The following is a 14,132-nucleotide window of genomic DNA, read 5'->3' as shown; positions in this document are numbered from 1 at the left end:
TTCCCTCTCGATCTGTGTTTCTGGTCCGTGGAAAATAGGGAAATGGAAGAAGGGTCTTGCCGAAATTCCTCTTACGTCTTTTAGAGGGCCTTGAAGTCAACTTTAGGGGGAGCAGCAAGATCATTTTCTCCATTTCATAAGTAAAATGCGGCAGTGGTGACCAAAAGATCGACCTACTGCGAAAGAGTTGTTATCTGACCGTTGGTTAAGGTCTCTTTGACATGGTGGCAGCGCGACAGCTCATGCAATAGAAATGCATATACTGCGACTAAAAAAGTCAGGTTTGCAATAAATGACACAAAAGCGCGTAGAACTAGATCCTATAAATGATCTGGGGCACAATTCAGCCGCTGGGCTGTGGCGCTACACTCGGAGTTTCAGTTGGCGCCTCGAGGCTGAAAGGGCCGATAAAATATGTAAGTGGGTCCCCAAGCGATCTTGGGAGCCACCATCACCAGTGGATTAGGGAGTACTCTTCAACAAATTGGGATGGCCGCACATCCTGCAGCCTCGATAAAATTATCTGCAAGATCAATCACTGATGGAGGCAATGTTAGCGCCCGGAGAGCACCTTTACGAGGCTGCCCGTTGCGGCGAACCCAATAGTCTGACATCAGGTGAGTGGGCGGCTTACGCAAAGCTAGATAACTCACATGAAAGCAAGGCAAGTTGGCGTACCAAGAGGAATATAAATATTTGCATCTTTTCTTTCATTGAAGTTAGGAGCCAGTCGAGTATCATACTACTTCTCTTTGATCTCTCTGAGGGCTTAACAGAAGTTGGCTTATTGAAAAACAGAGAGCTTTCGTTGTACGTAGGCCTCTTTTCTTAATGTGCGGCTGTCTTGTCACTGACACTAACAGAATTGAAACCCTCGGAACCGCGTTTTCAACTTCGAGGCCAGTATTCGAACACGATGTCAGCAATGATGAAAGCAAGCATCAAGAGTCCATTGTGGGAAGTTTTCTCGGATGCCCTGAGTTTCTATTAAGCTCGATACGGTTCTTTTCCAATCAACGAGCTGTTATGGAGTCTAGAAGACACGATGACATCCTCATTCATACACATATACAAGACACCATTGCCATGCTCGAGCTGACTGACAATTTCGATTCCTTTGAATGGGCATCGAACTTCCATCTCCCGAGGTCGTCTTCTACGACGAAAATCAATAAACTCTGCATGCTATCACAGGCGTACAAGACTGCCGCTTTGCTATACGGAAGGCAACTCCTTGGCACCCAATGGACAGCAACACCGGATAACGAGGAATTGGTTTCGCAATTGCTTGGCCTGATTGAAGCCCTCAAACGAGATGCGACACTATTTAAGTGCCTTCTCTGGCCGACTTTTATTGCCGGTCTTGGTTGTCGGGCACAAAGCCAGCAGGATCTTGTCATCGGATCTTTGGGGATGCTCTGGAATTTGACAGGTTGTTTAAATGTGATCAGCGCTTCAAATCTTCTGCGAGAGCACTGGAAAGGAGAAGAGCGGCCAGGGGATCTAGACGGATTGGGTCATGGCTTGCTTCTCATATAACATTGGAGAGGACGAGAATGAATTTTTACGGTCTCATTGACGAGTTTCATCCAGAACCACCAAGTGCGAGGTCAGCATAGCATGATATAGTACTAAATAGTACAGGTGACTGCGTAGATGATCTCGTTTATTTTGTTTCGATGATTGCTAGCTTGCCACAATTTGAAAACATGAAGGGGATTGAGCTCCATCTGCCTCAAGTATCTATTATCTAGCTATTGCACTAACTCTATCACACACTCTTACGGGCGCATAGAGATTTAGAAGCTATGCTTACGAACGTTTGCTGGAATTATAACCATGTTTGCCTGAATCACTGCATAGCTAGAGACTTTGATGAGAGCCAGAGAGTTGTAGCTGTATAAAGAATGAATTGTCCGGCATGTTGGTTGTTCTCACTCGGGCAGCATAACGGCTACTTGTATTGAATCTGGCTCTGGAATTATTAAACAGAAAATTTTCATCTTGGGCAAACACGGAAATGCTTTCAAATTAGTCTGGGTTGTGATCTGCCCTTCTTTATTGATGACACTGAGATCGTACCAAGTCAAAACCAAAGTGTTGAAAGCAAAGACTAGATCGACTGATTATCAGCGAAGGGAGAAAACTTGACATCTATATCTAAGGGCGCCACACTAGCCGACAATAAATAACATAAGGTATCGGAAAAACATTGGAAAGACTACTACATAAAAGACTGAAGATTTTCTGGCCAATGCCACAAAACATGAGCTAGTGACAACACATCTTCCGTCGGGACAACACAGATAATATTATAAGAACAGAAAATGAGAGAAAATGACAGAAAGTATCAGAACAGAAACCCAACACGAGATGTCTCAGACAAAACTGATAGAAAACATGTAGGCCTAAACGAGAGGAAGACACTCATCAGAATCTGATAGACAACTTAGAAGCATTGTTGACAAGGAGCTTGAGACCACCATAGAGTAAGTCGGCTTTGTTGGGCTTCACTCAAACTGCTTCATGAGAGTGTTGTTCTCAATCTCATTATCAAAGTCAACAAGATGTGTCGAATGACACCAGGGTTTGATTTTCTCCTCCTTGCGAATGATTGTGGAGAAGAAATTGGACCACTTTAGGCGGGGATAAGCTCCCGCGATCTGGGAACGGGTAGTGTCATGGACCATCTTTTGGAAGTCCTTTACATGCGGGTGAATGGTGGTGTTGTCATATGTGGTGGCCAGCTGAATGAGTTGGCCGATATACGTAATCGTGCCATCCACCCCCATGTCCTCATGGCGGATGATTGCCTCAGCAACTGCTTCCGCCTGATCTTGACTGGCTCCAAATTCTTTAAGGACATGCAAGGCTTTAATGCCCCCATATATATCAAACGACATCCGTGTTGCAGTCAGGTTTTCTTCAGCAGTTCCCACATCATGCAATAAACAAGTCAGAGCCCAAGTCATCGGACTGAGAGTAGAAGCAATCTCGGGAAATTGCTGCTTGGTAATGACCATTCCTACCGCAGTGTTAGCCACACAAGCAAGAGCATTCCTTAAGGCAAATTTCACCCGCAAGCATACCATAGAAGTAGACCCTCATAGAGTGGTTGAAGGTTTCGGGGTGTAGGGTCTCCTGTGCATAAGTCAAGGTTTTTGCAACAATAGGATCTTCGAATGGAAACTTGACCTCATCAAGAGAAAGGGGCTTCGGCTTATTGATGAAAGGTTGATCACCAAAGATAGCACCGGCATCGGCTGGCGTGCTAGTCCAGCCGTTGATGGCAATCTCATCTTGGCACATTGTGTCGTAGAAAGAAGTCAAGTTATCAGAACAAAAGTTCGAGCGAAATGAGGTTATAGAAGGTCCGGCTATAATGTCCAAAGTGTCCGACCATGAGAGTAAAGCGACCACTATAGGAGGGGATGAAGGGTTTAAATAATGATTTTCAAGACCATCGCCGCTACAATGCTCGCTAGGGACCACCGTTTCATCTACACCGTACTAAAAATCGTGCCCGTAAAGCAATGAATAAAGTTCCAGGTGATAAGATCCAATTTTTGTCCTCCAACTATCTAGAATTAGTTCTAGATTTCTTTCTTATCATGGACGGTTGTACGGTCATTCCCATACCTACCACGATTACTCTATTAGGAAGTTATAGTATGTGGAGCTTTGGTGGTGACTAAGCTTAAGTTAACTCGCTCATATGAAAGTATTACCACGGATTTGATTTGTGACATTGAACTATAGTAGATTGGCCATGCTCTCAGTTTCATTTCCCTGCTTGCTCCTTTGCCAATGTAGATGTGTCGGTCTCGAGGCGGGGTTTGCACCCTCTAAAGACATAAGCAGTGCTAACATTGTCTGAGGAGATATTCATATGTCATTATTTATGCGACTCAGGAATTGTCTTACATGTTCGACTTCCTGCTCACTTTCTGAATGTGATAGTGAGCCCCTGATTGCCGCGACTTTGACAAAGGTGGCGGCCACATTTTTTTTTTTTTTAAAGAGGTTTGGCATGGATTCATTTGCGAGAACATATCTCGCGAAAGTAGAAAGGTACTTACAGTCTCCTCCTATTAGTTGTTTCTATGCCCTATATTTTATTGGTTTTGTATCTAAACTTGGACAAGTGCAGCAAGTTCAGCAACTTTAGACCAGTTTACTTCGAGTATCACAGCCCTTACTGTCTCTTTTCTTCCCGGGATCGGAATATGCATATGGCTATTTACCATGCCCCCTGTTTTGCACATAGCTTTTATCTCATCTTCAATCAATCAACGTTCATACAACCCAATTAGCTTTGTCAAATAGTCCCGTAAATGCATACCGTGCGATACTGTTTCAGCTTGCTCTAGTAATTTAATTTTGATATACAGTGTAAGGTATTTAGCGAGTTCCCCACACAAAAACGTGCAAATCCGCGAAGAGATGATAATAATCCACCAAGATTAGTTATGTACTATATTACTTCTTGTGACAAACCCGAGAGTGTGAACCTTCCACGTACCTCCACATTATTATTTATCTGTATGTTCCGAAGATTGCGGTGATGGAGCAGTGGCAAGAATGTATGGGGTGATGCGGCGGTATCGAAACACTTTGCCCAATCATCGTTCTATCTGGACGTTATCTTGATCAATTGAACTTTTGTGGATTATGGTATTGGATGGGTGCTGCTTATCTCGTCACGATAGGATGGCCTCCCGATTGGCCCTCATGGACCCACCATATTTAACTTCCTAAAACAGAATCATCGATATGCTTATTCTAGCCATCTTTCAGTAATTAGATGTAGGTAAACGATAAATAGTATTCGGGTTGGAATGTTAAAATTATAGTCTTAACAGTGATATACACTACGATAAGCAATGTTGAATATATAAAGCTGTCATCTTCCTAACAGTGCTCCATAGCATTACCTATATGAAAAGTTTAGCTACTTGGCCACTCCTGCGAACTGAGCCTTAGCGTACTTCACAGATTATGAAAATACCGACACTCTCTTCTGACTTCGATTCCCAATTTAAAATGAGTATTCAAGAGACTGTCAGCGAAAAAGAGACCATCACTGGTGCTCAATCTCCTCCCTTGGACACCGAAGTGTTGCAAAGGAGCCTATTGTTGGCTCCAGAAGCTTTCAAAGGACGTCCATGGGGAAATGCAGCGCCATTGTAAGGGGAGAGAAAGCAAAAAGCTTGATTGTCTTCTCGACTAACATTTTTTAGGACTTTACTGGGTTTATGCATGAGTTTATCCTGTATCTCGCTAGATCTCCTAGGCTGGCGAGGTTCAGGCGGAGGCGGAGCGGCAACTATGCACGTCTTCCCTCTCTCTATATTGTCTTTATCATCTACTGTTACATTACTCACCTTGCTAACTGATGTGGTCTTATAGTGGCACATACTTTTTCGTCGGTGGAACTTTGATGATAATTGCGGGTGTTCTTGAATTTTTTTGCGGAAACACATTCCCTTTTGTTGTGTCTTGTGGGTTCGGTAAGACGGCTCTAAATCTTAGCGATTAAAATTGGAGAACAATAAATACTAATTAGTCAAAAAAGGTGGATTTTGGTTCACTATGGGCTCGACTCTCAGTCCAAGTTTTGGATCATACGCTGCATACTCCCCAGATCCAAGTAAACCATACCTTGGCCTTAGCGACCGTGGGTTTCTGGCGAGTTTTGGTAAGCTTCCCGAGATATCTTGCTAAGTTGCTGGCGGGCTCTGATCTGGTACATTATTATAGCATGGTTCTACCTTTGCATGGCCTTGTTCTCGTTCATTAGCCTCATCTGTTCACTGAGGTCTAATATTCCTAACGTGATTGTTTTCCTGTTCCTATTAATTCAATACTGCCTTCTCGCCGGCTCTAACTGGAGTCAAGCCGAAGGTAAAGACGCTATTGCGGCTCGAATTGGAGAGGTAAGCTTGATATATATTTGGACACTCAATAATTCGTGATTCATGCTAACTGAGTGTTTAATATACTATAGGCTGCTGGAGCTGCTGGTTTCGTGGTTGTCAGTGCAGGATGGTACCTTTTTGCCTCATTGCTGCTTAAAGCAGCTGATGCGCCTATACGACTGCCAGTGGGTGATCTCAGTAGATGGGTTAAAGGGGCCCAACATGATGTAGCCTAGTCGGAGTGTGTTACGGTAATCCGCACGCTACTAGAAGACTATTAGCTATTTCGCGTACATTAGAGGGCGTGGGGCTGCTCCACGCGAATCTATTTCGAAGATCTGTTCAACAAGCGAATCCTGTTCTAATTAGGTCAATTTATAATAATTTGCGCGTATATCAACGCGTGAGGCCTTTCCATTCACGCGAGCAGATAGTGTGAAGTAGGGTATACCGTATAGCTTTACCGCTACGCGAATCGATTCATGTTAACCCTTTTAAACGTGCTAGAGGGCTATTAAGATTCGCCCTCTTACTGTATCGAATCTTGCGAAGATCGCGAGCTAATGAGGCGCATACTGAGTGGCTGAAGAATCCCGGTGATTTGTTTAGACCCAGCTAAAACAATAATAGACTTTTCATATTCTAGCACCGTACCATAACTCAGTACGCGTCGTGGATCGGTGATCCAAAGACCCCCTTCATTCTTCACAGCTCTTCTAAAGATTAGGATTTCTTTGACGGCCTCTTTAAAGTAAATAGGGGTACTAAGCCGGTATTCCCGGACCTCTATAAGGTTCCAAATATATAGCGGATATGTAATATGCTCGCTAGCAAATGCATTATCGAGAAAGGCATACTCAATAATATCTAGATAACACACAGGCCTAGGTTATCGTTCCGTTCTATATAGGTGAAAACAGGCCTGCTTTTGTTAGGACGGTACATAACTTATATGGATTCTGTTTCTTACGGTACGCCTTTGTTCCTCTTGCCCTTGTTAAGCCTATATATAACTCTCATAAGGAGAACGTGGCATGTCGGATTATCGGGATGCTTCACTATATACAATTCAATATCCTTCTATTTCACGGCATCGTTACTCATATAGCCTAAAGACTCGACTAGTATTCCAGGTCGAGCCGATGTGGATATTATTATTTTCCGCAACGTGCTTAGTTAGCCTTAGCAGCGAAAGGTAGGAAATGCAATATCACACATAGCAAGAAGGTGATAGCTAGAGTATAAGAGATCGTCGATGTTGACTGATAGCTGTATTTTACCCCCGAGATCAAGCTCGTACTCGTCGGTAAGTATAGTATATACGAGCTTCAATAGTAAGTATTTGTCGTTGAGCGGATTTAAGATAGCACGTACCGTAGTCATTTTTCGACCAAGATCGTAAGAAAATTTGCAGTGTATTTCTTGACACTAATATATTCTAAAATACCTCGCAAAAACAAGGAAAGCGGACTGATATTCTATATCGTGGTTGTCGAGATACCATCGAAGAAATCCTTCAATTACCTTGAAAGTGATATTCTTGAGCCAATGACGAGTATTAGGGGGGTCCAGATTTTGTGCAAACCTGGCATTATTTGTAAGTGACCTGGAAAGAAATAAGTAAGAGAAACAGAGCGACTAACTCTCGAAAATTGCGTTCTATGTGCTTTAAATACTGCTTTGTAGAATCGGCATGATCGGTGTTGACTTGCGTATCTGGTTATTGAACGAATAAGTTCCAGTCGATTTCAGTACGCTTAGCTCGAGTTTTCTTTGGCATCGTGGGCGATCAAACTTTGGTCAAGGGGCAACAGTGTCTCTCCTGGAGAAAAACAAACTTGAGGATGACCTTTTAACTGATCATTCAAGGCTTATTTATACCCTTGCCCTATGATTCACTCGCTGGGCTTCCTTGTGCATGTACATGTATTCAAGGAAGTCACGCTAAGCCTAATTTGGCCACGGGCGTGGCGTCCGAAGCCCTAGGTGAAAAGACCACGATTCTCCCTCCAAAAGCCACGCACAATCGTGGCAAAGAGCATTTATTCTGCCGAAGGCGGTGTCTTCCTTTTAGGTCGCGCGCGTGTGTATATGCACGAATATGATCAGACGGAACTAACCGAACAAGAAATGAACGATTGATTGATTAATATGAAAAAGAACCAAATATATATGCGATGGATATGTCGAGATGTCCTCGCTAAGAAAAGTGGGACTTGAGGTGATAATGTCCGAGTTTCTGGAAAATCTCATACTATATACAAGATCCCATGGAAGGGTACTGCAAGCGGATCCATCAGTTACAGCGATATTCGAAATCAGATATACCAGCATACTCTCACGAATTGATTCCCGAACCCTATCCTGAAACAAGCTAGTCTATATACCGTATGGTCGTATTTCCTCCGCTTCCAAAAATAGGTGTTGTATTTTACATGACCTTAGCGAGACCTTGAATGATATATTTTACACGAAAGTGCTATACACCTGCTGCCTAGGCGTCCTCCTTAGCTGCTGTCGTCTACGCACCCCCCACTCGAATAGGCTAGAGAAGAATAGTAATACCACTAATGATAGAAGCGCCTTGTAGTCAACCTGTATGAAAGACCTAGTACCTAAATGAGATAGCTGTTTTCCTCTATGATGAGTTTCAGGTCTTAATAACATCTAGCATTAGAAAGGCCCTTGTCGCTAAATGATATAGTAGACCTAAATGACTACTCGCCAACGAGCTAGGGAGCAATATGCCGATGTGATTATTCCACTGCGTTCTTGAGTCCCCTTGTGTCCGTCGCATCCCCCGTGTTGACTACACTCGATGGCTCTAGAACCATGATAGCACATTCCTGGCCATTCGTGACTGGTCGATGTCGTACGCCTTTAGGGATGACCACCATCTCGCCGGCACTAAGTTGGATGTCCTGTAGATCCTTAGTTTGCTCATTGCCCGGTTCGCGCAGTTGGATGGTCAGGTCCCCTGACAGAATGTAGAAGAGCTCGTCCGTGTCGGTATGGCTGTGCCAAACGAACTCCCCGGCCACCTTCACAATTCTCACATCGTACGCATCGTTGAGCGAGGCCACTCGCTTAGGAGCCCAGTGACGGGTGACTTGCTGGAGCGAGTCTGGTATGGAGACTTTCGTGGGCTGTTGGATAGACATCTTCACTGATCTAAAAGAAAGATGGAGGAAGATGGGGATTTGAAATGACTGCTCGTATAGCTAATAAGTACAGCCATAAAAATAGGAAGGGGCACACGATATCTCGAAGGGTCAGAAGATTAATCAGGAGGAGAGGAACCCAAAGACAGAGATTGTTTATAGTGTCAAAGGGACGAAGGAGATTTTAATAACAGGTGAGAGAAGGAGCGCGGTTGCCGATAGTGCCATGTGACCTGCACCCCTTACTCACCTTCTATTTGGTTTGGGTTTGTACAAGATTCCATGGCTCCTTACAGTTTTATAACAATGATCCATTTTTTACTGTTAGCCGATACGATACATGTGAGCAGGGATTATTGAGAAAGTAACCAAAATTAGATTAGTATGTTTCAAGTTAGGGTTCAAGAAACAATTCACGAGAGAATTTAGGTTAATCTGATTTCGAATATCGCTATAGCAGTGGTAAGTTTATTGTCCACTTTTCTTGATACTCCGACATTCAGCTTGATCAGCATCTTGCGCAAGTAGATCAATTTTAGCCGTAACTGTATACTAAGTACAGCGCGATCAATGAGGAAAAAGATGAAATAAGATTCATTTCAAGAGAAAACCGACAAATTAGGTACGTAACATGTTCAAAACGAATAACTAACTAGTTACCGTTCGACCGCATGACTAATCTATTAATTTATAACTAACGTTAGTTAACGTAGTTCCCAGCCACCCTGGCCACCCTACCCCATTAGAAAATTTCAAAATCAATTATCTCCATCAAAACGCATTGAATTTACTACTGCTGACGATTCTTACAACGGTTGATCTTATGGCCAATCTCCCAGCACCCACTACACCTAGGCGGAGCCCTAGTAGCCGGCCGATTTGCCTGAATAGGCAATTCGCCCTGCGTATGCGATTCTACCACCGGTGCTTCTTCTGGCAAATCTAGCTGCGCAACTAGCTGTAGGCCCTCTTCAACGGTCAAACCCTCTTCGCAGGGTATATACTTATACGACCGATTACGCTTCTTGACGATCTTCTCATTGGCTGCGCGTAGATTCGCATTATCTTGCGCGAGTAATGCAGCGTTGTGTAGCGATAGTGCAGTGCCCTTAATAATCTGATCTAGTATGGTTTTGATTGGGCTCGGAGGGCTTTGTGACCGCTGGTGTAGTAGATCTATCAGCATTGAAGATTGCTTTTGTAGCTGAACGATAGTTCTAGGCGTTTTTGGTGTAAATTAGCTAGATAGGCTGCTTAGCTAGCTGTTTAGTGGTGACGGAGTTCGTAGAGAGATATTAAGCTTCGAGAGCACTCTTTCTGTATCGATTGGCACTAGGCCACTAGCTACGAAGCTATTTTGAATAGTGCTTGATTAGTAGGCTTCCTACCGCGCGCGTTAGTAGTCTTCTAGGAAATCGAATTTATCTATATGATTATATCCTCTACGCGCAAGATCGCTTACGAAGCGACCGTACGCGCGCTTTAGCACTGCAAAACAGCCAACATCTAGTAGTTGTAGTAGATGTGACGAATACGCAGGCATACAAAGAGGTATAATATCGTTTTCTGCGTATAATCGGTCGAATTAGGGCGTAAGGTGGCTACTATAGCTACCAAGAATTAGTAGCCGAAAGCGGCTACGTACACGCGAATTCGTTGATAGGATAAATAGCTTCTCTAGCTAGCGTAGGCCAATCTCATCGGTAGTCTAGCCGTTATTCGAGACCTTAAATCGCCAATCTTTTAGTAGGTTATCAAACTAACCCGTAATAGCAACTTTACCTTTAAAAACTACATATAGCGGTAGCGAATAGCTATCTGCGCAAATTGCTTCGATAGCAGGGACCTATTCGCGATTTCGTGGCTGTAGTATCGATCGCCGACCGTAGTATTCAGCTCGCGTAACCACCTTCTACGTAGATATAAGGCCTATTACAAATCCGGTCTCGTCAAAGTTGTAGATATCCTCCAATTGTATACCGTTCTCATCGATAGCGCGTTATACGGTAGTAAACCACTCTCGTAGCGATTTTGGGTCTTTATTTAGTGCGCGCTGGTAGTCGTATCGCATAGAGAAGCGTGATCGAGTCTCTTCGCGTCGATTTATAAAGGCTGATGGCCAATTCTTGCTAACTGTAGGCGGAGGGTAGCTACCGCGTGCAGCTAGTAGGATATTAGCCATTTCGGCTACAGTAGCTAGCCGAGGGGCTGCTCCACGCGAATCTATGGAGATAATCCAATCAACAAGCGAATCCTCTTCTAATTGGGTCAGTTTATGGCTAGGGTTACGTCTCTCTACGATAGAGACTACACCACATACACGCTTTTGTAGGGTACTGCGTGGAATTTCGTATAGCTTTGCTTGCGCGAATAGATTTGACACGGCCATTTTTAATATCATCAAGGGCTAATAAAATCTTGCCCTCTTGATTGGCCGATTTCTGTAAGGATTCAGAGCGAATTGGTGGCATGGTAGTTGGTTGAAGCTGGTAGGTTGGTAGGTTGACGCGTTTTCTGATGGGGTGGCCAGGGTGGCTGGGAACTACGTTAAGTAGTTACCAGGATCCATGGCGGGAGCGGAGATGTCGAACTCTTGTAGAGATCCTGCTCATACCGTCCTAGAATAAGCGACAAACGTCCATATTCGCTAGATGGATGATGTGCGTGCTAACCCGATTTGGGGTTTATCTCATCTCGGTTATAGAAGTGTGGATTGCGGCCACTCTTGACAACGCCTCGTTGCATCTAACAACCTATCAGGGCCAGCCGCCACAGTCAAGAATTATGACAGATACTAGCGCCTGCCTGGAGATGTATGAACTACAGTTTCAGTTTAATGTTGCCTTAAGGGGCATGGCTCTGATGCGAAAGTGAGCCTAGGCCACCATCTAGCATCATTTCAGTTATTAGAATCTAGTGTACGATCTCTATAAGAAGGATGAAAGTTTCTTCTGTTAGAGATTTTTTGCATCAACTTTTACATTCGCTTCTTGTCACTCAATTTTTCCTTCTCTATCTACCCACCCAATACATTCCTTTTCCACATTTGACCTGGAGTCAATATTCATATTCATTACTTGAAGAACACTAAGCTCTATTTGAATCATAACGCTTTGTTCTTCTTATCCCTTTGTCAACATGCCTCTCACGTACACTGCCATCAGTCTGGCAGTGTTTTGGATATTCCAGGGCGTTCGAGCTGGCTTGAGCTTGACCGGAGAGTCTAACGTTGCTGTATATTGGGGTCGGTTATAAAATGCCTTTGCCACCATCACCTGGCCCTTTGACTCCTACTAAATGACGGAATTTAGGCCAAAATTCCTATGGAGCCTCATCTGGTGACCTGGCCCAACAGGATCTTTCTTATTACTGTGAAAGTATGTATTTCCAATTTCCCTGATCGTTCCTTTTTACTTGATATATGTATACTTACCGTGAACTTTCAGACGCGGATATCGATCTGAGATGATCGCCCTTTCCTCGAGTGCTGTCAACTCCCGAGGGTATCTTATCCAGCATACTCACATTCTCTCTAGGTCATTCAACTAGCATTCTTGACCGTAATTAATGGCGAGGGCGGTGCCCCCGAGGTCAACTTTGCTAATTCTGGCAATACCTGCACGGTCTTCGACGGAACTGCTCTTCTCGACTTCCCTACTATTGGGTAAGTCGTGGCTATGCTATAGTAAGGAGATTGGATCACTGAAAATACTATGATGGTTATAGGAAGGACATCGTGACATGCCAAGGCCTTGGGAAAACTATTCTTCTGTCGATCGGCGGGGCTACCTACTCTGAGGGAGGATTCAGTAGCGCCGATGCTGCTGTTGCTGGAGCTCAGCTAGTCTGGGAGACATTCGGACCAGTTTCATCAGATTCCTCCGTCAATCGTCCCTTTGGCGACGCCATTGTTGATGGCTTCGACTTTGACTTCGAGTCTACAGTCGAGAATATGCCCGCCTTTGCGAACGAGCTGCGTACTCTGTTTGCTCAAGACACCTCCAAGACGTACTACCTGACTGCTGCACCTCAGTGTCCCTACCCTGACGCAGCCGACAGCCCCATGCTTGACGGAAGTGTGTATTTCGACGCTATCTGGGTACAATTTTACAACAACTACTGTGGTATCAATACTTTTGTGGCTGGCTCCACGACGCAGGTTGACTTCAACTTCGAGACCTGGAATACTTGGGCCACAACTGTCTCTCTCAACCCTGATGTCAAGGTCTTCCTTGGCATTCCCGGTGGTACTACCGCAGCAGGGACGGGATACGAGTCCGCATCGGCCATTGCTTCAATCGTCGACTACATAAAGGATCAGGAATACAGCAGCTTTGGTGGTGTGATGTTGTGGGACGCCAGTCAAGTTTATGCCAATGATGGTTTCCTTTCTGGCATCGCTTCTGCTCTGGGATCTTCTTTATCTACTAGCATCAGCAGCACTAAGACCACTGTTTCTACCTCGAAAACCACCGCCATCTCGATAACGACGCATGCTGCAACCACCACTAGCACTAGCACTGTCCAACTGACTACTTTGCACTCAACGACCACGACCGCCAAGGCCCCGACTACACTTATCACGCTGACCAAGACCACCACCAGCAGCAAGACGGAACCAACAACAACAACTTTGCACCCTGTCATTACTGATATCAAGAAGGTTGTTGCGACCTCCTCGTCTACCACTAGAACGAGCTCCACCACTACCACCTCATTGACATCAGCTCTCTCATCTTCCAGCACCTGTCCAGTCTTGGGAGAATCTTGCTCGGCCTCTGGTACATACCAGTGCAATGGCAGTTCATTTGGGCTCTGCGACAACGGCAAATGGGCTATTCAGAAATGCGCTTCTGGTCTGGTCTGTGTGCAGGATGGCTCGTCTATCTACTGTGATTTCAAGAAAGATCACCCTGATACCACTTGCAGTTAAGGAAGCAGACTCAGTCCCGAGAAAGATGGCCCCACACCAAGCTCGTTGCACAGTTGCCATTGCTTTTAAAACTCAGTCAATACCTGTATTTTTATTGTCTTCTGTCAATGCAAGGCCGAA

At 44.5% G+C, this 14,132-nt stretch overlaps 3 protein-coding genes across 3 annotated transcripts; 1 reads left to right on the top strand and 2 right to left on the bottom strand.

The window, feature by feature from the left end:
* Positions 1-2,510: 2,510 nt before the first annotated feature.
* On the bottom strand, positions 2,511-3,309 carry N7458_005652 (cyanamide hydratase; the record flags this gene model as incomplete). The annotated part of the gene is made up of 2 exons (XM_056909034.1): positions 2,511-3,025; positions 3,090-3,309. 2 exons carry the CDS (start codon positions 3,307-3,309, stop codon positions 2,511-2,513), a joined length of 735 nt encoding a protein of 244 aa, XP_056767652.1.
* A 5,365-nt stretch (positions 3,310-8,674) lies between these two features.
* N7458_005651 (cupin domain-containing protein) lies at positions 8,675-9,079 on the bottom strand (the record flags this gene model as incomplete). Its single annotated transcript, XM_056909033.1, has 1 exon — positions 8,675-9,079. One exon carries the CDS (start codon positions 9,077-9,079, stop codon positions 8,675-8,677), a length of 405 nt encoding a protein of 134 aa, XP_056767651.1.
* Positions 9,080-12,217: 3,138 nt separating this feature from the next.
* On the top strand, positions 12,218-14,012 carry N7458_005650 (uncharacterized protein; the record flags this gene model as incomplete). The annotated part of the gene is made up of 3 exons (XM_056909032.1): positions 12,218-12,307; positions 12,616-12,743; positions 12,806-14,012. The coding sequence occupies 3 exons, from the start codon at positions 12,218-12,220 to the stop codon at positions 14,010-14,012; spliced, it is 1,425 nt and encodes a 474-aa protein (XP_056767650.1).
* Positions 14,013-14,132: the final 120 nt, after the last annotated feature.

This window comes from Penicillium daleae (assembly GCF_028827525.1).
Source record: "Penicillium daleae strain IBT 16125 chromosome Unknown utg000005l_segment0_segment0, whole genome shotgun sequence".
Classification (NCBI taxonomy): Eukaryota; Fungi; Ascomycota; class Eurotiomycetes; order Eurotiales; family Aspergillaceae; genus Penicillium; species Penicillium daleae.
This window is presented reverse-complemented; position numbering and strand designations above follow the sequence as displayed.